The following is a 24,183-nucleotide window of genomic DNA, read 5'->3' as shown; positions in this document are numbered from 1 at the left end:
CACTGTGACTGTGAGAGGAAATGGGTATCAAGAGGAATCCAATGCAGACATGGAAACGCCACACTGAAAATCTCCCAGCCAGGGAGACGCATACTAACAGTTAGTTCAGTTAATGAAGCAAAACAAAAATTATTATGGAACAGGAGACATAACAGTAACAAATTAAACTGCGTGACTGATTACAAAAGTTATAGTTTTTTTTTTAAATCAATATTTAATCATTTTTGCTGGGCCACAGGGCCAATCCAACAGATGACTTTGTACATTGACCCTTTGACAGATGTCACTTTTTCCCAATTGCACTTTCAGAATTAACTGGCATCAACTGTTATGTTCAGGGGGCAACACAATCTTTATTCACTTACCCTTTTCCATTATTAGAATTATTAAGGCTGAAAAATATCCATCTATTCAGTGATGATTACTTGAATCTTTTATTGTCACCACTGAATCATAATAACTTGAATCAAGTTAGCTCAGTGGGATTATCTTAACAAATGATCTATTTTTCTTCACAAGTTTAGAGGTGGATCATTGAAAGATCAAAGATCAAAAAGCTACGCATCACCACTAGATAGACACATTTTATGCCAGGAGAGGGCAGCATGCACACGACATATATCTTAATATCTTTTGTTTTCTTTATTATTCTTGTAACACTGTGGCTTGATGAGCAGGAACAGTTAAATATTGCAATTTTATATATGCCTTTTTTTATTCAAATGAACATTTTATTTATTGTGTTTATATACCTTTAAGTCAAGTGTTTTGAAATGACAGTTTGAAATTTCAGTTTTGAAGGATGTTTGTTTAAAGGCACATACACTATATAGACAAAGGTATCCAGACACACTTTATGGGGTTGTCTTTCAGGGATTGGGCTGGGCCCTTTACTTCCAGTGAAGGGAAATCTTAATGCTTCAGCATACCAAAACATTTTGGACAATGCTATGCTGCCAACTTTGTGGCATCAGTTTGGGGAAGGTTCTTTTCTATTCCAACATGATTGTGCCTCAGTGCACAAAGCAAAGTCCATAAAGACATGGTTGACTGATCAACACAAAGCCCTGACCTCAACACCATTCAACACCTTTGGGATGAACTGGAATAGAGATTACGAGTAAGGCCTTTTGGTTCAACATCAGTGTCTGACCTCGCACAATGCTCTTCCGCATGAATGGGCAAAAATTCCCCACAGAAACACTCCAAAATCTTGTATATTCACAGAAGAGTGTAAGCTGCTGCAAAGCTGTCTATGTATTTACAATGTGATGTTATTAAAGTCCCTGTTGGTAAAAAATGACCCAATACTTTTGTCTATATCATGTATTTGTGCTGGGCAGAGCAAAGTAGAAGAGGAAAAGGGAGAGACAAACCTCACAGTTAAGGTATCCCAAAAACAATCACTTTGACAAAACACTTTTAACTCTAAACAAGATTAAAATATGTTCAAACTAAGCATCCCAAGAAAGTGGAAAATACAACAACATGGCAAATGAGCATTTAATATCCAGGAATTCGCTACTATTGACTTCTGTGTAAGACTGGCTATATTTTTGCCAACTGACCACATGGCTATATACTAGATTTTGACCTAGTCTTGTCTAAGGATTGGTTGATCGGTTTCATTTGCAGGCATTTTGAGCTCAAGCAGCTTCTCCTTGCAGCCACTAGAGGTCTCAGAGTGACAGTACTTTAAATGTATCCTCCAATGACAACATTGTATAAACCTGAGAAGAGAAAGCTGCACTCAAACAACAGGCCTTAATTAGTGCTGAGAAGAAATGTGTCTGACAGAACTGGGTCGGTCACAGAGCAGAATGTTATCAGTATTGTTCTTCTGATAAAAGGAGAGCACTCAGTGATGTGGAAGGGATTTGTATGAGTATGAATCATATGAATAACAGTCCAATCCAAGCAGCTCTCCTCCCACTTATTGCCCAACAGATTAGGACACATGCTGGATTTCATAAGATCCCTGAAAAGGAAATTGCGACATGTGCTGCAGTCTCCACAAATGAGGAAGTCACACCTGGAGAGGACACTTCTCAGCCTAGATTTCAGCAAATAAAAAAAGAAAGAAAGAAAAGAAAGGAGAAAAAAAGATGTTTTTACAGGATTTTCATATGACCTGAGGAGGCTGTTGACTAGGGTGCCATCTGCCTGGTGAGTCCTCAGCTTTGAACAATGTTAACTATGAGCTGGGATATTTTTAATACTCCATATGATCGAAATCCTGGCACCACCTTACTGTCTGTGATGTTGCTACAGGACTGTCTGCTCTACATATGCCTGCTGTTCTGTTCACCACTGCTCACCAAGCACCACAGCCGTTTTATAGCATTTTCCTTGTTTACTTCAACTCAAAATGCCTACAACGAATATACTAAGCAACAAAAGCAGCAAACTCTCATATCTTAGAACCCAGAGTCAGTGAGTGTTTGGCATTTTTGTTTCAGAAATGACTGAAATGATTATTATCTGCTGATTCATTTTTTTTTGGATCGACTATTTGATTATTAGTTTCACCTCCAGATAAATCTTTTTCATGTACCTGTGACTACTTTATATATCTATCTATAACATTATCTTTCACTAATAATCAGTCTTCATTATTCAACATATAATCAACCTCTGACCTCCAATCAACTGGATCTTTCAGAGCTGCAGAAATTTGAAAGTAATTTTAGTTACTTTATTTTAGGTATTACTTTGATTAATTTTAGTTAAGCCATTAAAAAAACAAACAAACACAGACTACATATTACTATTAACATGAGGGCCTATATGAGGGTTTGACTACCAATTAGCCAAACAGCTAATAACAATGTCCAACTCTTGAGAATACAAAATCTGAAAAACCTTCAGTTCAAAGACACCCAACCATACACTCACACACTCACACCTAGGGGCAATGTAGGGTAGCCAGCTAACCTGATGCACATGTTTTTGGGATTGTGGGAGGAAACTGGAGAAAACCCACACAAGCATCACACAACAGGGAGAACATGCAAACTCAGGGCCCAGATTGGGATTGTGTGAGGCAACGGTGCTAACCACTTCACCACGGTGCCACCCTTGATTAATCAGTCAGTCAAGTTATAGATCATTACTCTGTAACAATGATGATGATCAATCAATCAATCATTAAAGTAATTTTTCTAAGCAGTGCACATTGCTGCTTCTTAGTCCTTGGTTGAATCTCAAATGTGAGGATTTGCAGCTTTTCTTAGCTCTCTGTGATGGTGAAGTGAATATATTTGGGTTTTGGGCTATTGGTCTCTTTGGGATAGGCAATGTTTTGTGGCACTTTATTGACCAAACTATTAATTAAAAGCAATAATTAGCTGCATTTCAAAAACACAGTAACAGCTGTCAACACTGTCATCAGATATTGTATGATAAATGATTCACAGACCTCACACTGTATCCCAATGATGAAACACAATGACAGTGTCTTATCAGCATAATCACCCCTGCCCAAAGTCAGGTTTTGACCACAAAGAAGTTCCCATGAAGTGCAGAGGGGAAAAATTTGCTCGAAACAAGACAGAAAAGAGAGCAGAGGGCTGGTCTGGTTGTGTGTTCTAACTGTCACACTGTGGCTCTGAACCTAGTACATGATTTCTGCAGTACATCCTGTCTGAATAAGTGACATTTACCCAGAGACTGTGGTTGATGCGCACTGACTCATAGTTGGATGAATGCCTGTGTCTACTGGGGATTCCTCTATCCAATGGGGAAGCCCAATTTTGGCTGCACACCTTTGCAAGACCACAGTTAGCTTTTACATTGGTTTTTAGAAGAATTTCCCACGGCTCAGCTTAAAATGTAAATGATGGGAGCCAAAAACGTATCCCTGGTAGATTTAACTCCATTTAAGTATTTTGGTTCTTTGAATTCTTGAAGTTATGAGGCTGTAGACACTTGTATCAAATGTGCAATTGGCTGAAAGTGAGGACTTTCGATTCTTGTCTGAAACTAAAAGCTCCATTTCCACATACATCAGTGGATGTTGTTGTTTACATTTGTAGCTTAAGATCTCAGTAATTGAGAATTGCTACTCTTTTGTCAATTGTTTTGTGATTTAGCTTTCAGGTCAAAACTTGATTGATTTGGTTTTGGTTATGATCATGATGTTGTCATTAGGTTAAGATAAGTTATTGTGTGGTGAGGTTATGCACAGGTGATTTGAATACGGATAGGGGAAGGTTCTGCTGATGGTTTAACAATGAGTGAGAAATGCAATGGAAAGTGAACAGCGAGCTGAGAAGTGCAACCCAAACACACTCTTCCTCCCCTTTGTCTATGCTGTTTGTGTTTTCGTCCCATGGAGGTGGGACAGAGCTGTTGAGTCACTGACTGAGCTACATGGTTGAGACCACACTGCACGCGAGGGTCAGAGGTGAGGTTTCCTCTGTTAGCTCTGTGTAGTGTGTACACTCCCTCTCATCCTTCCCCTGTCTGTCTGGTGCCTCTCTGTCGCTTTCTCCGAGGTGAGTCAAGATACTCTGCTCACTTTTATACATTTTGAAGTTTAAATTCTTTTATCTCTTTCTTTTGTAATATGAACTCTGTCAATATCCCATATCGCCTACCTAACTGCTTACCTTCTTTGAAATATGAGGGCTACACAAGCTTCAAGGTACACACCGTTCAGAGTTGCACGTTTACTGTGTTCGAGAAGAGTCTTGCAATTTTAACCACAAAGGACATAGACATACTTCCTTTCACACTATAGTGTAGGCACCTGATGTATCCTGTAAAGATAACACATATTGATGCTCTCTTTTCCTTTTAAATAAACTCTTCATGTGCCTCCTAGATTCTAACAAGTTACGTCAAACGTTTTCTTTCTGCTTGTGTTTTGAATGTGAAAGCTAGAAAGCAATTTTTTTTTACTGTATCAATGTATTTTTTTCCACATCCTGCTCATTTGAGGCAAGCACCTGATATACAGGTGATTAGACATTTCTTGCAAATATAAACAGCCACCAGATTTTACACCTAAACTGCACAGAAGTGAAACTAAAGGTTAGCTGTGTGTTAGACTTTAACACCTTTTAGTGTAACTGATGTAATTCTCACTTGTGGTTGGGTTTAACACGACTTATTTACAGTACACTATCCAACTACTGTGCATTCTCTTACTTTACTTGGTGCACAGAAAGCCATGTTTGTTTCATTGCTGCTGATTTGTACAGCTTTTTGAGTTGTGAATGCAGCCCTTTGCAGTATGTTGTTAATGCATGTTGCTGCACCCCCTGTTTCCAGATTTAATCGGGATGAGTGCGGTTTCACATAAAACGCAGAACGTACGTACGTAACACAACGGAAAAAGCAGAAACCAACAAGCATATCATCAGTCTCTTCGAGCATCTCACCAGAAGTGTTCGTTAATGAGCAATACACTTTCTTTCACTTCACACTAAAAACAATATTGTCTCGGTGTGAGACAATTGGTCATGCTAGTCATATTCTCGTGCTCTACTGTAGGAGGGGTAACTCCCACTGTTTTCCCTTTTCGGCACCAAATGAATCTTGCAGTTTGATAACCTCCCACAGGGTGAATTGCCTTGACTTAATCTCCATTAATCCTAAATCAGTGATTGCTCTGATCACAACAAGTGTCCTTAGGAGGATATTTCCAACATTATATCTGAGGTTTCCTCTTTTCCCCACTTAGGAGCTGAAATCTGTCATTCATATCAGAATATTCCCATGCTGTTTTGTCTCCAGTCTATCCAGCAGAGTAGGATTTATTGCTGTTTCTTAAGAAGTCCCGTCCCTGCTGATAAATCTTTGATTTCAAAGATATTTTCTCAGACATGGTTAAAAATAAACTGTTTTGTTTGTTTGAACGTGAGAATCAGATGTGGAATGGATCCTCTGATGGCCAACATGTGTTCCTTCAGCAAAGAGGAGAATCCTTATCTGATGTTTAACAGGGTCAACATTACAACCCTGATGCAAAATGACCTAAGTCACATGCATCATGATAAAGTGAAATAGTTTTTCGGATTAAGTCTGTGTTTGCAAATGATGAACTATTTGCTCTTACACACAAAACCTTACTGGCCCTGACTTGTAGTGTGACGGGCACGTTGGCATACAGGGTGTGTCAGTCATTGGAATAAGTTGCTGCAAGTGCTATCGAGAACATACATTGAGGATGGGTTTCAATTCTCCATCGTCATTTGGGTTCATATCCTCTTCCCCTTCAAAAAAACAAGTGTTTTTGCTTGGTTAGCACTCTAGGATTGTGAGAACATTACAAACAAGTCACGTGAACCCAGTTTTACCAAAGCTTCTAAGGCTCAGATTATCTTTCAATCTGCTAACATCATCTCAAAGCTAAAGAGAACACCCACAGCACTGGAAGGGCAGCACTCTTCGAAGTACTTTAGAGAGATTAGCCCAACTTCGTGAGGTTAAAATCAGTCCCAAACACAAATTCAGTAAAGTTGAGACCAAATTCAATATCGGATAGAACAAACTGAATGCTGATGAAGACCAAAAGCTGTGTGTGAAGGAACTTTTTCCTAACATCAGGAAATGAATAGACAACAGTTTTGATCGGGAGTATTTTAAGAGGGCAAAGTCTTTAGAGAATAATTTGTATTAACTCAAACTCACGATATAAGTAATTAGATGAGCAACTCTTCCAATAAAGCACACAATATCTTTGCATTTTAGATGTACGAAAAAGAATTTGAGCTCTGGGAAACTCTTTTCGCTATTTTCTGACACTTTATAGACAACAAATCATTTAGGGAGGACAATCAATTTGAAGATGTGTTTGGATTCTGAGGGTTTATAATTCACAACAACAACAAATAAATAAACAAATCAACAAAACACTAGAGTAATAGCTGTATTAACAAATCATGTTGTAGCCTGTGTATCAGTTTTTCAAATCCATTAGAGGGTTGTCATCGACTGATTTGATGAAATCCGTTAAATGGTGTATTGCTGGGGAGAAAACAGACACAGTGGAACAGATGAAGTGGTGTAGGATTGTTAATGATCAGGTCTCCACTCCAGGAGTTTAGGGTTGTTGCACTCTTGCCCTTTCTGTTAGTTGTTCTGAGTAAACTGTTTGGAAGAACAGTGGGTGAAAGTACATTCCACTGCTGCTACCTCACGTTTATCTTGTTGATGAATCATGATCGGAATCTGTATTTTTATATGACTCATAGTAGGACTGCAGCTCAGTGGGCACCATTCAGTTTTGTTCAGACCAAATCACTGCTACTGTCTCTTCCCACTTCACGGCGTTTTTCTTTATTTGTTTCCAGGTTAACTTCCGATGAGGGTTTGCTAGTATTTGCTAGTGTAGAATTACTGTGCGGTTTTAAACTACTAAATATATTCTAAAAATATTTTTATTTCATTGCCAACATAACATGGCTTTGACAATAAAAACATGTTTATCAATCCTGTAGATGTTCATGTTGTGACAACCTTGGAGCTGCGCTCACTCGTCAGTTTGTGCTGCAACTGCTGTCCCACAAACAGATGGGCAAAGTTCGCACGACTGAGCAGATTTTGTAGACCAACACACCCAACTACTACTTAACTGAATGCAAACAGAAGTAAATGGACACTTGTTCCTCTCTGTCAGTTTGTTGTAGTGAAATCAAACATTGCACAAATTTGTTCAGTTAGGTGGACCATTTCCCAACAGTTTCTGTCGCCCAAGCGCTTTTTTACAACACATCACTTTGTTAAATGAATGTTAAGTATATAACAAACAGAAAATATTATATTGGAGTCATCCCCCATAAAACTGCCACACGGTTATTGCTTTAATGAAAACATAATCGCTCCCATTTCCCAGCAGCCCTGCCCCCTTCTGTTCATGCTCCCTCTCCCTGCAGAGGAAAAACACACTGGTCGTGAGATTTATGCCAACTTTTCACTCGTTCCACAGTCTGCTGGCACCAGACACCAGAGGCTTGAGCCTTGACTAAAGCGCCTGAACAGCATCCTCTTCAAACACAGCAGGTATCTGGGATTTTTATAAAGCAACATTTGGCTGGGAGGATATGACATTTCATTGCAAACTGTATCAATATGTAACTTAAAGGTACACTGTAGTGTTTAAACTTAAAGCTCCTGAGGAGCACAGACAGGCTAATAGCTAATTTCTGAATATCTTTTCTAGTCAAAAAACTCATTGCTCATTTATTGTGGGCTGTTTCTTGTAGTTGTTCGAGTAACATTTACTCTATAGAATAATTATGAAATTTAATAGGACAATTTTGGAACTTGTAGAAGGTGTCCAACATATTTATATATTGTGACTCATGAGATTAAATGAGTTATTATTTTTTAGGAACTTTCTTTAACAAATATAATCTATGGTGCTGAACCATCCTGTTAAAAACAGGTGTGTGTCTTTCGTGTGCAGCAGCCAGAGAGCAAGCAGTTTGTGACCACAATGAAAATGTTATTTTTGAAAGGCTAAACACCAACAAATATAGACTGAAGCAGAATATTTTGTTTAGATAAAGAACATTTTGTGGCTTTTGGAAATGATTAGTTCTGCATCTATCTTTTTCAATTCATTTTGACTTTTGGAGTTCATAATGCACCGGAGGGTGGCACAATGGTTAGCACTGTTGCCACAGTGACACAAAAAAGTCACAGCAAGAAGGTGGTGGGTTCAAACCCTGGGTGAGGTTTCTCTGTGGAGTTTGCATGTTCTTCCGGTGTCTGCATTGGTTCCCCACAGGTGCTCTGAAGAGTTGCAGGTTAGGTGGGTTGGTGACCCAAATTCCCTTTAGGTGTTGGAAAAAAAAAGAAATCAACACTAAACAGCCACTAACTGGGGTAGTAAACTGAATACGTTTTTCTTGGTAAACATTGTAAAATTGCAATATTAGATGAGAGGCTCTGCTTTGCCATCATCTTATTGCCAATTCAGGCATACTTAAGGGCCATCATCATCTTGTGCCAATAATGATGGTAAAGCATACCCTCTCACATCATATTGACTAATTTGTCAAAAAAAATGCAGCACCATAATTACAGAATTCACCCAAAACTGTCATAGAATCCAAAGTGAGCTGATTTAAACTTTAGCTTGTGTTGTTCTGAAACTATAATTTTTGGCTTCCAACCACTTTTGGCACAGAAATGCACTTTAGGAGTCATAGTCAACTTATCCCTGTGGCCTTTATGTACGCAGACTCATACCTTGAACTTTTAACAAATAATCATTGTACTGGTTCAACTCTAAAAATTTCATGTCCACCCAAGCTGCAGAAGAGCTCTAGCTGTGAACCATGTTGCATTGGCACTGGGGAAAAAATGAATGGAACTTTTACTTCCAGAATTTAAAGAAAAATGTTCAAACTGTAAATTTGTGTATCATGGACCTTTAATCCCTAAAATTAAATAATATCCCAGTTTATCACTTTTAGTTTAGATCCAAATGCACACTACCTAAAAAATAAAATAAAATAAAACCTTGCTGTTATTTTGTTTGTGATCTTTTTACAAACATGTGTCCAGAAAACAAGGTTGTCTGGCCAGCTATGAGACACAACTTCATGGAAGACGGGCATTCAGAGGATTTAGCCCCTGGTGTAAGTGAGAGACTGGGATGTCAGTCCTTTTTTTTTTTTTTGACACTAATAAAAATAAAATAATAATAAACTGCTCTGGGTACAAAATAGCTTGAACAGTGAAGTGTCAGCGCAGACTTGGATATAAAAAGACATTGTTTCAACATTGCAGTCTTGGCAGGGAAGAGTCTTTTCCTATTTTCTTTTAACCGTATCCTGTCAGGAAGCCATAGTTCCAGTGAAGACGTTACCAGTATTATGTGGGGGTGAAGTGACGTACAAAAAAAACAACAAAAAACCCCAAAAAATACTGCTCAATCTATTATGCAGCATAACACCAACAACTCCAGGAGCACTTGGCAGATGTTCCTCTCCTCCATGTAACTCGGCCAGTTCCGCTCTCCTCAGTCTCCCATGTGTCACTCCCACATCTCTGTTTGTACCACGGCCTGCTGAACCGGTTGAGCTCTCCCACGCTCCTCTCTGCCCAGGCTTGTCCCAGAGTAAAACTATGCTGTTAAAGCACTCCTTAGACTATAGATCCCTTAACAACATCCAGATCCAGGGACTGAAATCTGTGTGTACTGAAGGGAAATTCATTGGCCTCATTAGGGTTACCAATAGGGCTATTTCAAGTCATTAGGCACCCGTTTTTAAAATTAATTATTTAGGTATATATTTTTTGCATCATCAGAAAATGGTTCCAGGGCACAGAAAAAAGATAGAATAAATTGTTAATACTGTGCTACATAACAGAGAAATACAAAACTCCGATAATGAGCCATTAAAAGTACACGAGGCAAGCTGCCTGTCTACGACAATGCTAACAACAATTAAGCAGTGACTGGTTGGCTTGTTTGTAGAAAGTCAGTGTGAACACAAACAGAACCAGAACTGAAATGCAACAGTGAATCATTTTTTTCCCTTGTTCCAGAACAAAAGAAGCAAGCTACAGGTGTGAAAAAATACAGTTTTTTTTTTTTGTCAGTCAGTCAAATCTGCCCTTTTAGTGCGAGTGAAAAGAAGATGCTGATCTGAAAACTGCAGGCAAAAAAATAAAAAAAAAAAGAAAGAAAGCTGGTGAGTGTGAAACCACACGACTAACATTTTACATTCACTGCATCCTGCTAAACCACAGTACACCTCCGTATAAGTAACTTCTATAAGTTCCCATCTGTGTCGCTTCTGTAGTGGAGGTTCGTGTAGCGAGGTGGAGAGGTGCGTGCTGTGGCGCAATTAAATTTCCTCTTGTGTAGTGTCTTCTCCCCACGACAGTTTCACACTTGTTGCTACTGTTTTTTTGACACTCTACTGATGACACAACAAGAGTTTGACGGAAAAGGGATAGATATAGTTATTAATGGAAAGTTGGACATTTTGAGTTCTTGATATTTTTTTTGCCCTCAACTTTCAGTTTTCAAAATTCCCTCTGAGAAAGTTCCTTTTTAGGATGGAAAAATATCTGTAAGAGAGTCAGACCTCTAAAAACTCCATTTTTCTCCTTGAATATCACACTGATGACTTTAAAATGTGGAAAAACACATATATTCTGTTTTTGAGCCAACACTTCATTAAAGCTAGACGATGCTGAATACTGAGAAAAATGGCACAGTTTAATGTATGCATCATTCTGTGATACTGAAATACCCCAGATGGTGCATGATGTTAGCAAACATCTCCCCAAGGTTCAGCATTACACGTCTGGTATCTTTCATTTGCAGTGCATTATTACAACAATGGATCCCCCACTGGACCATTACAAAGTTACAATAACAAACAATTGCTAAAATACCCTTAACATGATTTGAAGGATTTAAGTGGGCTTTCTTAAGAAGCAGACATCCTGCAGGGTTGTGCTAAGACCTTCATACAATATTGTAACTGCTGTCAAATTTACTGAAGAGGTCAGCGATGTCTGCACTGTGTATACGTATCATGTGGTGTACGATGTGGTTAGATTGGATCAGTTGCTATCTGATGAGGATTCTCATATCTGAATGTGGCTTAACACCAAGCTGACACCAGTACTACAACTCTACAACGATGTAGAATGTATATTAAAAATATGTATTAAAATGTGTAAAAAATGTATTTAGTGTATTGTGTATGTTTAAAGATACCAACATAACAAATATACATAAGTAGTAGTATAATACATAAGTTGAGTGTGCTGGAAGCATCAGGTGGATGTGTCATTTAATCTCAGGGTTGCTGTGATCTTATGCTTGCGTGTCATTGTGTGTAATACACTGCTGAAGCCTGGCAGACGTGACGTCTGTCTTCTCTGACCACATGACCACGCCTCAGAATCGTCGCACAAATCATCAGACAAAGAACGCAAATTTCTGACATAACAGGAAGCCCGAATTGTGACTTTCATGAAAATGATGTATACTGTTATTCTTTGGACTGCAGCTGCTCATTATGCATCCTGCTGCTAGTGTTGGTGATTTCTCTCTGTTTGGGTCTGTTCAGACTGACCACTTTCCCTTCTTTAAACTTATCCATGCAGATCAGGGATCGAGTAAGTTTTCCACAGGTTTCAGATCAGAATACCTATTATACAGCAGAACATGTGGCATCATGGATGAGGATAAGCTCATTAGTTTAACTGAGTCAGTCAACACCCACAAACATCTGTGTCTGTTTTCAACTTTAGTCACATACTTTCATTACCACACAGATGACTGGGCATACAGTACTGGTTAAGCTAGTAAGGCTGCTGACTGGTACTGGTAATTTTATCAAACAACCACTAATGATGTCCAATTCTAGTAAAGATGTAGCTTTTTCTGAAAAGCTCACATTTTAGCTCACATGTTACAGCTTTTTTCTATTGGAGATGTTTAAGTTTCAACGCTGCTCTTTTCTTAATATCTGATAAACTTGCCCAGGATAGTTCCCTTCATATTTCTATTTGGTATTATTTTTTTTTTGGTATTGTCTGCTTTGTGTTTGAAAAAAAAAACAAGTCTTTACCATAAGGGTTCTGCAGGTTAACATAGATGATAACTTAACCTTAACCTCAGCAGTGTTGTTGCCTTTTACTCAAGTTACCTAAGCTTCTGAACTGTAAATATCCTTTGACCCACACATTAGAAAATATGTGCGGTAAAACAGCGATGTTCAGGTGGTTGATGTTGTTAATCACACTGGAGCTACCCATCAACAAAAGTGAGACCAAGATTACAAAGTACCTACTTAACATAATGAGGGTATGGAAACCACTACTGGTGAGAAATGGCCAAAAGCTACAATACTTTGACAAGTATCTGTTGAAAATGTAACCACAGTGTACTTACCTTCTGATTAAAAACTAACATTTTGGGGTGACACAGATTTTGTATTGAGTCATGCCAAAAACTTGACTGACTCAGACCAGCACAGTAACTGCAGTAGTTATACAAGTTTGAGACAAGGGTTACACCAGTTTTCCCATGAGGATTTACAGTGTTCATTCATAGTTACAGGCAGGGCTGAGTAGGAATGTTCTTGCGTTAAGCAGTGTCCAGGAATACCAGGCCTCATTCCAGCTCCAAAGTGTTACGCAGCATTTTATCAGAGGTTTCCACGTAATGTTTGTCATCCATGTCTGAGGGAGAGAGCTAGATGGAGGGTGCCAGAGAGGGGAAAGAAGAAGCAGAGAGAGGAAGAGAAAGACTTTTAGAAATATTAGGTGGGATAAAGTTTAGCTTAGAGGGGAAAGAAAACTGCTTTTGCTGCAAATTATTTTCTAGCTTCCTGTGAACTGGAGAGACTGGAAACAAGTCTTCCCATAGGTTTGTCAGATGTTAAGCTGTTGTTGAAGCTTTTTCTCCAGTGGCCTGACTTGTCATTCATTACTAACAGTTGTTATATGTGTGTTCTTCAGCCATGGACCTGCATTCAACGCTTGGAACCTTTCTCTTTTGCCTTGGTCTACAGGGGATTTGTGCAGGACTTGTACAGGGTGAGCTGAGTCCTATTGTTTTCACTGAATAAATACTAGCAGAGCTCAGCTTTGACACTATTTAGAACAGACTTGTCTGTGTATATGCTGACATTTTATACATTTTTTTGTAGGCGTTATATTTTGTGTTTTTGCCAAGTCTAACATCTGCCTCCAATCTGTACAGAAGCTTTGTATTGCCATCTTGTGGCCACAGCTGAAACCACAGCATCTTGTGTAACTGTTAATGCCAGTTTGTAGTGTTTCTGATAAATGTGATCTACTCAGAGTGTCACACTGATTTCTGAATTTTCCTGGAAAAGAAAACGACAACTGCCCAGGCTGCTATTGGGATTACACTGTGGACCTCTTTTTGGTTTAGTTCTGTTCAGTAAAATAAGAGCAGTCAATGACGCAGGCTCCTGAGCTCTAAAGCGACACATCTGGGTTTAAAACATGACTAACCAACAAAGTTTAACTCTTCCTGATGTAGGAAAATCTGACTCAGAAAGGTTTTGTAGCCAAAAAGGTACAGTATCAGTTGATTTTATTTGTTTATATATGTTGTAGGTGGATATACTTGTTCTAGCTGCTGGATAAAGAGTAGAGTAAATGAACCTGAGTGATTCAGCAAAGCATCACTGAACTCCTCAACAGCTCAGTGCCCATTAATGTTACAGTTTAAACCCAAGTGTAATTGTTGTGCAGACAATATACATGCTCACTACCAAGGTAGATATAAAAACAGTTTCCAGTTTCTATGAGCCTTCTAGGGAAACCTGAATCTGTTCAGACTTTAATTAACTATGGCATCACTACTTAAATGTATTGCACACATTGTATATGATGGTGCACCAGTTAAATCTTCAGTGTAGTCTCAGTTTTCTCATACTACATGGTGAGAAACAAAACTGACCAGCAATTTTAGCTACAGCTTGAACACAATCAGAAATATCCATCTCAGCACCATGGAAAAATACTGGAAGTCAGGCCACTGGTCAGGCCTCTGTACTCTGAGCAGCTCTTAATCCCTGAGCAGCTGCTGGAAAAGAACACCCAATAAAAAAGGAAACGCAAACCTTATAAAATATGACTGATATTTAAAGTAAGTAAATACCCTTTCATCTACTAATCTCAAAATTTCCTTTACAGTCACTAAGGTGCTACAGTAGTGCTACTATAGTGGTAAAGCACATTGACTTTTTTGTATTGATATGTGCTAAATATATAAAACTACATAGCCTTGCCCTCCAAACCACTTTATCTCGCATGGTTTGACACTGACAAGTTCACTTTGATCTCTTTTAGTGATGAACAAATGACAAATCAATTTTACAATGTGTGTTGCAGATAACTGTACAAACTACAGGCTCCAGTTTGAGAGGGTTTACTCTGTTCCCGGGAATGTGGCTATGCTGAATAGCACCCTGGTGTCTCCGGAGGTCTTTGATTTCACAGCTGTCCCTTACAACATCACCTGGTATGACTCAAAGACAGGCCAGGAACTGAGCAACCAGACTGGTCGAATCCTGGTGCTTTGGGAGACCCTGTGGTTTCTTAACGTAACGCTGGATGACAGCGGGGAATATGTGAGCATTCTGAGGTACGGTAGCATCAGCAGTTCAGAGTTGAAAGAATCAAAAGAAAATCTGTTCTTGTGTGTATATCTACACTGAAAAAGTAGCAACTACTCTAGAGTACTACTCTAAGAGTACAGGATATTGCAAAGACAATATTTGGGATTTAAGCATCTCTAAATCTGGCAGCTCCTGAATCTGGAAACATCTCCATGAATCTGGAAATGTATTACAGTAGGGAGTATCACAGGCTGCCTCTGTGCTATAAACAGACTCAAGATGTCATGAGTATGGAACAAAAAATTTCAGGTGTTTTAAACATGTCTTTGTTGAGTAAAAAGTTTAAGATTGTTGTACTTAACCTGAGAAGCTCTTGGTTCAGCTGCTTTTTGCTCAAAGGTGAGCAAAGAATCTCTATTCATTTTTAAGGAAACAAAAGGTAATTTTCTCTTTCATTTCCAACAGAACTCCCTTTTGGTGCTACAAACAGGCCACCAAGCTGGTCGTGGAACAGCCTGTGACTGGAGAGTGTGGCAGGCCAAGAAAAGTGGGTCAAAAGCTTACGAAGGGAGTCACTGACATGCTGTCCTGCCCTCTGAAGAAATATATCAAAAAACTGGACAGCTACAACATCCCTTCCTTCCTCAAGTGGTACAGAGTGAGTTATGGAAAAGTCTTGTCACTGTCATAAAATACTCACTAATCTCCTGAAAACTATTTATTTTTAAGAATCATCAAATTACCACGTCATACCAATTACATATCTGCCACCACTGTTTCAGTTTGCTCTATTTTTGTTGGAAATGTAAGTTTTCTGTTTCTTTGTCTATTCAGCACGGTTACTATTACTGCTAGTACCCAACTGATTTTTGGAGCAATTATTAATGGATGCAGGATATTTAACAGTTGAACAATCGTGTTTATTGTCCAAAATGAAATCAGTGCACTGAAACACTAAAAAGTCTGACTTTTATTTAATCGTCTGATTTTCATTTAATTGTGTAGGGTTGTGAGCCCATAGTAGATGGGACAGAAAGGTATACCTACTGGGATAAGGCCAAACTGAAGATTGATGGCGTGGAAACTGAAAACAGTGGCTTCTACACCTGTACTCTGACCTTCGCTCTTGGTGGCATGACGGGATCTGTGTCAGAGACCATTGATGCATGGGTCACAGGTTAGTACAAACATAAGTACATTAAGTAGAAGTGGCTTTTTTGTGTGTCATTCCATAACGGTGATTGGACAATTTTATTTTAAGCTGTCTGTCTTTTCAGATGAATACTCTTTGGCTCCACAAGTGCACGAACCGGCCAATGAGATAATCAAGGCAGAGATGGGTGAGTCCCTGTCTGTAAATACAGTGTTTTGCAGTTTAAATGTCTGTCCCTCATTCAGACCAACATTTGGCGCAGCCTCCGTGTTCATTTTGACACCATAGTGACACCACTGTGTTAGTACTGTAGGGTGAGAAAATGCAAGTGCATATTTCACATGGAATATTTTGTAGTAACTGCTGTTACTGTTACTATTCTTTGTCTGAATACCCACAAGGGTCTAGATAGATAGATAGATAGATAGATGGATAGATTGATGCTTTTTTGATCCCAACAGAAATTCAAGCAAGACTGAGGATCCCTATGGCCATACATCAGCCGTTTACTACTCCGTTTGCAAATCACTCGTTGCAAAATTTTTAGAAAACTTTAAATTTATGGATGGAGAGAAATTCTTTTATTATGGAGAATTCATGTTATTGTTTGTACATGTGTTTAGGGTCCAATTTCACCAAACTGTGCCGAGTGTTTGTGCCATGTGTTGGGAAGCCCTCTGTTGATATCGTTTGGTTGGCCAAAGATGATTTTATCCTGAACACCAACCCTTCTGACCGTGTCTACACGTCACAACAACGGTCAGAAACCTCTTCTTTCTTTTTTCTTGCTTTGATTTATATGCTGCTTTTGGAATACAATAATGAACTTTTATGTGGGGTGCCTGTGTTCCTAAACTTGTAAACTCACTATACAAGTTTCTATACAGAATTAAAATTAGAATAATTGATTTTAGTATATAATTCTGCAATTAAATTATTGCAGAAATCATTCTATATTAAGTTTTGTCTGCGTAACAATTCTGAGCGCCAGAGGGTGTCTTACATAAAGTAAGTGATATCTCTCATATAATATTTTAATGTAGCCTGAATTTTCATTCTTCAGTACAACTTTATGTGAAGGAGCTTTTATTTTAAATAATGAGACTAAAGAGATTAAAAAGCTCTCTGGAGAAGCAGTTGGTAATTATTCTCTGCGAATTCTTCATTTTAGCCGCCTTTTTTAGATTACATGTAGTTATTAAAGAATGAGACAAGTACAACAGGCATTAAAAGAGGGATAATGTAGAATATTAAGAAAGTAGATTCCTGTTCTAACCAAGCACAGAAGTGTCACATTTTCTCACATTAACATTGTTTTTTTTTCTTCTCATCTGTCTGTCCCGATCAGTTTGCAGAGACAGGATACTCCTCAGAAAGGTGTGTGGTTGGAGCGACTGCTGACGTTTTCTGAACTGATTGAAGATGACTTCTACATCAACTACACTTGTCGAGCGTATAGTGCAAGGGGCTCTCCTGAGGGATACTTTACTCTACTGCCACCAGGTAAAAACTAGTAGACCTGCTACCAAATGCAAACGTAACACTCAGAACCTATATGTATCTAACTGTATATATTGCTTACCATTAATGTCCTTCTGCATGTAAGATTCCCTAACTATTGTTCATAAATCTCCACACAACCAAACATTTCACCATTACATCCCAGCACAGTTTGTCTAGTGCAGCGCTAAAAAAGGCTATTTGTGTTCCTCCATGAAGTGACTCCTGTCCCCTGAGTGAAAGTTCCTACTTAAACTCAATGACACAAAGCACAAGAGTGACACCTACTGGACCAGTGTGGTGTCGTATGTACACTTTGCTCTATGAATGGCTCCTGTGTGGACATTAATTGAACAATATTAATTAGTTCAATAACTGATTAGTATTGCTGGTGTTGACAAGTGAGGTTAGCAACATTGGATGCACATATAGCCAAAATATATAATAAATATTTACATAAAACCATACATATTTACACACCCAAATGACCTTAATAAATAAAACAAATGTAAATAAATAAATATGTTACTTTTGAATAATTCCAACAAATTGCCCTCTATCCACTTCCTGCTTGATGCTACCCTCCCAGAAGTAATAAAACTAATGAAAGGTGGAAAAGGTTTGGAAATTCTTTTAAATCTTATTCTTCTAGTTTGTACATGACACAGAAGAACTCTAACTCGAATTCTGGTACTACTGAAAACAGCTGACCCACATGAAACTGCAACCTACAATAATTATTCCATTAATAAATACAATTGTTAAAATACTATGAGTGTATTTATTTAACCCGTGAACTAATATATGCCACATCTGCTTCAATTAACCATTTAAACTAGCACTCCTAATTAGCATTAATTAGATATCCAGTAAGGGTGGCCTGTAGTTACAGCCACAATCAAAGCCTTAGGTCTGATGAGATCCACTGGCCCATACACAATCATTACAAAGTAAATCACTGATAAACAGCTGTAAAAACAAACAAACAAACAAACAAACAAACAAACAAACAAACAAAAAGTGAAAACAAATTCAAACTGAAATGCCTCTTTGTGTCATCACAACTGAAGCCAGACAATACAATACAATAAATGTTTTTAATATATGTCAGTAAAGTTATTTTCATGCCATTTATGTGTTTAGGGAGTCGGATGGCTCTGCCAGAGATGGACACAAATGCATACAGCAGCCTGAATGGGTTTTTTGAAACACAAGCCTAAAGCAGGGGTCTCAAACTCAATTTACCTGGGGGCCGCTGGAGGCAGAGTCTGGGTGAGGCTGGGCCGCATCAGGTTTTCCACAAGAAAGGCTTTTTTATTTTTTGTTTTAATCTTCTCAAATCTCTTTATTTTTTTTAACACAAAATAAGATGAAAAAATAAATAAACAAATTAAGAATTAATAAGAAAATAAATCAATTAATCAGTAATAAATTAATAATAATAACAACAACAATAATTAACAACAACAACAACAACAACAACAACAATAATAATAATAATAATAATAATGAAAACAATAATAATAATTTGATTTCTCTAGTTAGCGACTATATGTGGGTTCTTCAGTCTTCTGTATCGCTGTATTATCACTGAATATAGCTGTGTTCAGCTTCACATGTCTGTATTAACTGTTCTTTAACCTTTCATCATATAGAAATATATGTAATGTTCATTGTGTGAGCAATGCAAATAGCGTGATGCAAATAAAAAACAATGACCCACAAATGACGGTGTGACTTTATAATTGTATTATTTGTTATAATATATACGTATATATACGTATAATGTCCCGCCGCTCAGCAACTTAAAAAAGACTTTTTTTTGAAGTGTTGTGAACGCAGCGCGCTGGGACAAATGTCCGCGTGTGCCCAGTAGAAACGGGGCAGCTAGCCAGGCACAGAAGAAAACACTCCATGGCAATGCTGCTGTAACTTTCAGTCATTGGACATATGATAAGGCCATATAGAAGAAGAAGAAGAAGAAGAAGAAGAAGAATCAGCTTTATTGACAGTATATATATTTTTACATACACACACTGAATTCGTCTTCTGCATGTGACCCACCCTTAGTTGAACACACACATACCCCACAGATATATATAGAAAACTCATTCATATCTGTGATATACCCCACCGTGATTGGATTGGTCGCAATTGGCCCGTGGGCCGCGAGTTTGAGGCCCTTGGCCTAAAGTGTTGTATCTGATGTGTGATGTTTTTTTTCTCTACAGATCCCAACATCATACTGCCCATTGGATTTGTGCTTGGTGGCGTGGCATTTCTCTTTATCATCAGTGTCATCATCTATTACCTCTTCAAGATTGACATTGTGCTGTGGTTCAGGAAAGTGTTTCCAGTCCTCTATACAAATACAGGTAAGGTTACAGCAGGTGTGTAACAGTGATGGGCCATGTCTTCTTAATTTGTGTATGATGAAGGCCACAGTGAAATATTGTTATGGACACTCTGAGTGAGGAGTTGTTGGTGAAAAAAACAATGTTTTCATCAAAGAGAGATTTCAGACATATAGACCTTAACTTATCAGAGAAACAGACTGAACTAAAGTTAGCAGTGGTTCAGCTCGCTGCCCAGGATTGTGACGTTCTGTGTCTCAAAACCAAGTGTTGAGAAAATTCTGACATACTCGACACAAGTTCAGTCTGTGGTCAGCACTGTCATATACGACTTTACCAATGTTCAATATATTTGGAATACTACATGTGAGAGACTTACTTTTTTTTGCTGCCCCGAAGCTCACCATTATGCCGTTCTGCAAAGACTGCAGTGCAATAGTATGGCTTTGTATTCCAGCCGAGAACTGCAGTGTCTTTATGGAGACCATGTAAAAAAAAAAATCCATTATGATAAATCCAACAATGAATATCTTCTGCGAGTATTTTTTTGTGTCAAAAACAATAAACTGATGTTTATAGCATGGTTGTTTGTCATCCAGTGGCAATCGCATGATGCCTTGGTTGAGTGTGTCAACCCTCCCCTCCTTCACGATGTTACGATGGTACAAGGTTCAGTGGTCTATGACTGTCAGCCACTGGCCATCAGCCAAACCCTATCGTGTAATTTATGATGTGTTCTTTATTATAAATACTATACAGTGTAATGATAACGTCAGCTCAACAAAAAACACTGTTACACAAAACCCACAGTGCCCGAAGATGGAAAAACCAACCGCGATACTTTGACCTTAACACAAACACATACGGCACCCACACAAAACATCCCAACCCAGAGTCTTAAACTCCACCTCATGCCTGACCGCATGTGTCAACAGTGAGCACAAACAAAGGAAACAAACTAACCCCAGGGCTGCCTACAGTTTTTCTGATGAAATGTCATTTGCAGCTTATGCAACAGAAGAACCCTTTCAGGAAAACCTCCATGGCTCAATCAACATTAAAACTGTGAACAAAGTTGTGCAAGACACACACACAGAAAAAAAAATAATAAATCACACACTTGTGGCCTGTTGACAGGATGGAACCTTGCAGTTTAACAGGTTATGTCCTGTGTTCTTTTTCTTCTCAAAAGAAATTGCATTTAGTAAGAGTGTTTTATTAATGTCATTTCAGCTGTTTACAGTAGTAGAGTAAACAGTGAAATTAGACAATTTTCCTCCAGGGACCAGCTGCTACACTACACAAAAAGTTAAATGCAACCTGTACATAATTTTACATAGTACAAACAAGAGGCTGTACATAGACCATACATAATGCACAAGGACTGTACACAGTGCACAAACACTATACAGACTATACAAAGGAGGTTGAATGCAATAAAACAAAACATCATTGTAAAGACACATAATAAGCTTTTCTTTTTTTTTACTGTGTCAGATTCTGATGGGAAGCTCTATGATGCCTATGTGGCATACCCTTCACCCTGTGTCATCGGATACAGCAAGGAAGTGGAGACCTTTGCCCTTCACACACTGCCCCAAGTGTTGGAAAAGGCCTGTGGCTACAAACTCTTCATACCAGGCCGTGACTGCCTGCCTGGCCAGGGTAAGAAGCCCATCACTTTGCATTTTTTCCCCCCACATAACAATTGTTATGCCCAAATGTTATTCAAAAAAGCTTTAAAGTAATAATGACAAGTTGATGCAGATGACCTTTTCTTATATGGTATTAAGTATAGTATTCTCAGTTGCTTAGGCCATAAAGGCTGGACTCTTGCGTATGTTTTCATCAGAAAATTGTCAGTGGGCCTCAACTTTCAAACTCAGCTATCAGACTTTAGAAGAATCTTCAGAATCATTATTTACTTACAGATGCAACAACTAGAAGAGGGGGTATAGTTTCAGGCAGATCAGGAACCACTGGTCTAGTAGCATTACAGATTGTGCACCAATGCACCATTTATGTATAGATAAGATGGGCACTCTTCATTAGTAACTCCACTAACTTTCCTGTGTATGTCTGCTGCACCAGATGCCAAAACAAATTCCTTGTAGGTGGAACCTACCTGGCAATAACGTTTTCTAATTCTGATTCTGACTGTGTCTCTTTAACCTCCATTTCCTCCCTGCAGCCACTGTGGATTCGGTGGAAGAGAACATGCAAGCCAGTCGTCGCCTCCTTCTGCTCTATACCGCTTCCACTTTCACCAGCAAAAGACACACAAGCAGCACCAGTAGCAACAACAACAACAACGACACCTCTAAGGACAGTAACAGCATTGACAAGGTCGAAAGCAAGACAGTAGACATCAGTAGCAGCATGAGTTATGATGGTTGTGCAAGGCTGCAGCTGGAGTCTGTGGCAGCAATGCACCGTGCGCTGCTGGAGGGATCTCTCAAGGTGGGAAAACAAACTTATTACACATTCTTGACAATAAGCCAGTTAAAGATCAGCCCCTGCTAAAGCTCTACTAGTCAGTATTTTGAAAATGCAGCTGTTCTCAGGAAATTGTATTGTAACTGTATTGGAGCCTGCCACCAGTCAAGTCAGTCAGTGGCCTATGTTCACATCACTTGACTTGTATTTAGCTGTAACTCCTCAAAAAGGAGAAAAATATTCAGGGTCATAAAGTGTTTTCATTAATTTAGTTCAAATTTCCTGAGTTTGATTTCAGTTATGTTTAATTCACATTCTCAAAAAGACATCCTGATTCTAATTTGACCACCGCTTTTCAGGTGGTTCTGGTTGAGCTGGAGGAAATCACCCCGGCTCAGTTGGCTCTTTTCCCAGAGTCAGTGCGTCACCTGAGGAAGAAGCAGGGTGCTGTGTGTTGGTGGAAGAACCAGAGGCAGACACAAAGGTGGAGGACATGTATGAGGATGTCAGAGGACGAGGAGAAATGTGGAAAGGACACACAATTGATGCCATCCCTCTCCCCTTCCTTCAGATTTTGGAAGGAGATGCGGTATCACATGCCAGTGAGGGGCAAAAGAGTGGTATACCCAGAGAAAACTGCCCTGCTGAATTTATGATGAGGTTATTGTATGCATGTGCCAACTTCTGGACCAGACAGCAGCTGGTTACCAGTATAAATGTGAATGGAAATGAATACCTTCACACAGAGACAATTCAGAAATACTGTGTTGTCACCAGAAGCTGTGAGGTTTAGTCTGGGGTTATAGATGTAGTTTTCCTGCAGGTGTCACCTCAAAGGGTACATTTTCCTTTTTGAAGAGGTGTGAGTACTTGGGTAGCACACTTCTGATAGCAAAAAGTCCCTAACTGTACCACATACAACACATGCCGTCAGCAGAGTAACTCATCAGTGAAAGGTGGAAGACGCTTTGCTCAAGGACTCAAAGGCAGCTCATACCTGATGTGCAGATCATCACACTGTCTGGGCTATCCTGAGACTGTCTGCATGAACTGTTGACATTCCCTGGCAGAAGGAGACAGGACAATAACGTGGACAAAGATGGACTGATGAAACCAAAAGAGTAAAATATACATATACATGAGTGTAAATACAAGAGTGTAAATATGTAAAAAGAAAAAATATTTCTCCAGTGTCATAAAAGAATCAAGCGGCAAAGCGAGTTTCATATAAAATGTACAGTTATTTTTTTAATGGTACTGAAGAACAGTACAGAAGACAGGAAATGTAATGTAATGTTAATTATTATTTAAATGTATTTTGTCTTTTAGTTATGTGTAAAGACATTTTTTGCAACAATGCAACTAAAAGCACTGGGTTAAAACAAAGGAATAAAAAATCAAGCCGTGTGCCGACACTAACCATCACTGCACAATATGAGTTTTTTTTCCAAAGAAATCCCTGGGTACCAGTTTGGAAAAAAAAGATTCATTTCCAGGGGAGGTCTTTGTATAAAAGTGTGACTATTTTGTCAATAAATGGCAAATTTGCAAATGAAACTGTCGCGCCAGTGATTCAGGATATTTTAGCCCATAATCTACAATTTTCATATACTTAACATTTAATAGAAGTATTGTAAATTCAACATTATCTTAGAGACAAACA

At 38.7% G+C, this 24,183-nt stretch overlaps 1 protein-coding gene across 6 annotated transcripts; it reads left to right on the top strand.

Annotated features, from left to right (window-relative positions):
• The first annotated feature begins 1,998 nt into the window (after nt 1-1,998).
• zmp:0000000936 (interleukin-1 receptor type 1) lies at nt 1,999-24,077 on the top strand. Of its 6 annotated transcripts, none has more exons than XM_046403724.1 (13): nt 1,999-2,166; nt 7,934-8,007; nt 13,444-13,521; nt 14,851-15,103; nt 15,543-15,735; nt 16,083-16,254; nt 16,355-16,417; nt 16,854-16,989; nt 17,579-17,733; nt 19,962-20,105; nt 21,582-21,749; nt 22,276-22,544; nt 22,880-24,077. In XM_046403724.1, the coding sequence occupies exons 3-13, from the start codon at nt 13,446-13,448 to the stop codon at nt 23,174-23,176; spliced, it is 1,926 nt and encodes a 641-aa protein (XP_046259680.1). In that variant the 5' UTR covers nt 1,999-2,166; nt 7,934-8,007; nt 13,444-13,445; the 3' UTR covers nt 23,177-24,077. The 6 variants fall into 6 exon arrangements, with proteins under 6 accessions (XP_046259680.1, XP_046259677.1, XP_046259682.1 ...); XM_046403723.1 differs by lacking the exon at nt 1,999-2,166 and adding an exon at nt 2,610-4,496; XM_046403721.1 differs by lacking the exon at nt 7,934-8,007.
• The last annotated feature ends 106 nt before the right edge of the window (nt 24,078-24,183 follow it).

Source organism: Scatophagus argus, chromosome 11 (assembly GCF_020382885.2).
Source record: "Scatophagus argus isolate fScaArg1 chromosome 11, fScaArg1.pri, whole genome shotgun sequence".
Classification (NCBI taxonomy): Eukaryota; Metazoa; Chordata; class Actinopteri; family Scatophagidae; genus Scatophagus; species Scatophagus argus.
The sequence above is the reverse complement of the archived record's forward strand: the minus strand, read 5'-3'. Positions and strand labels throughout refer to the sequence as shown.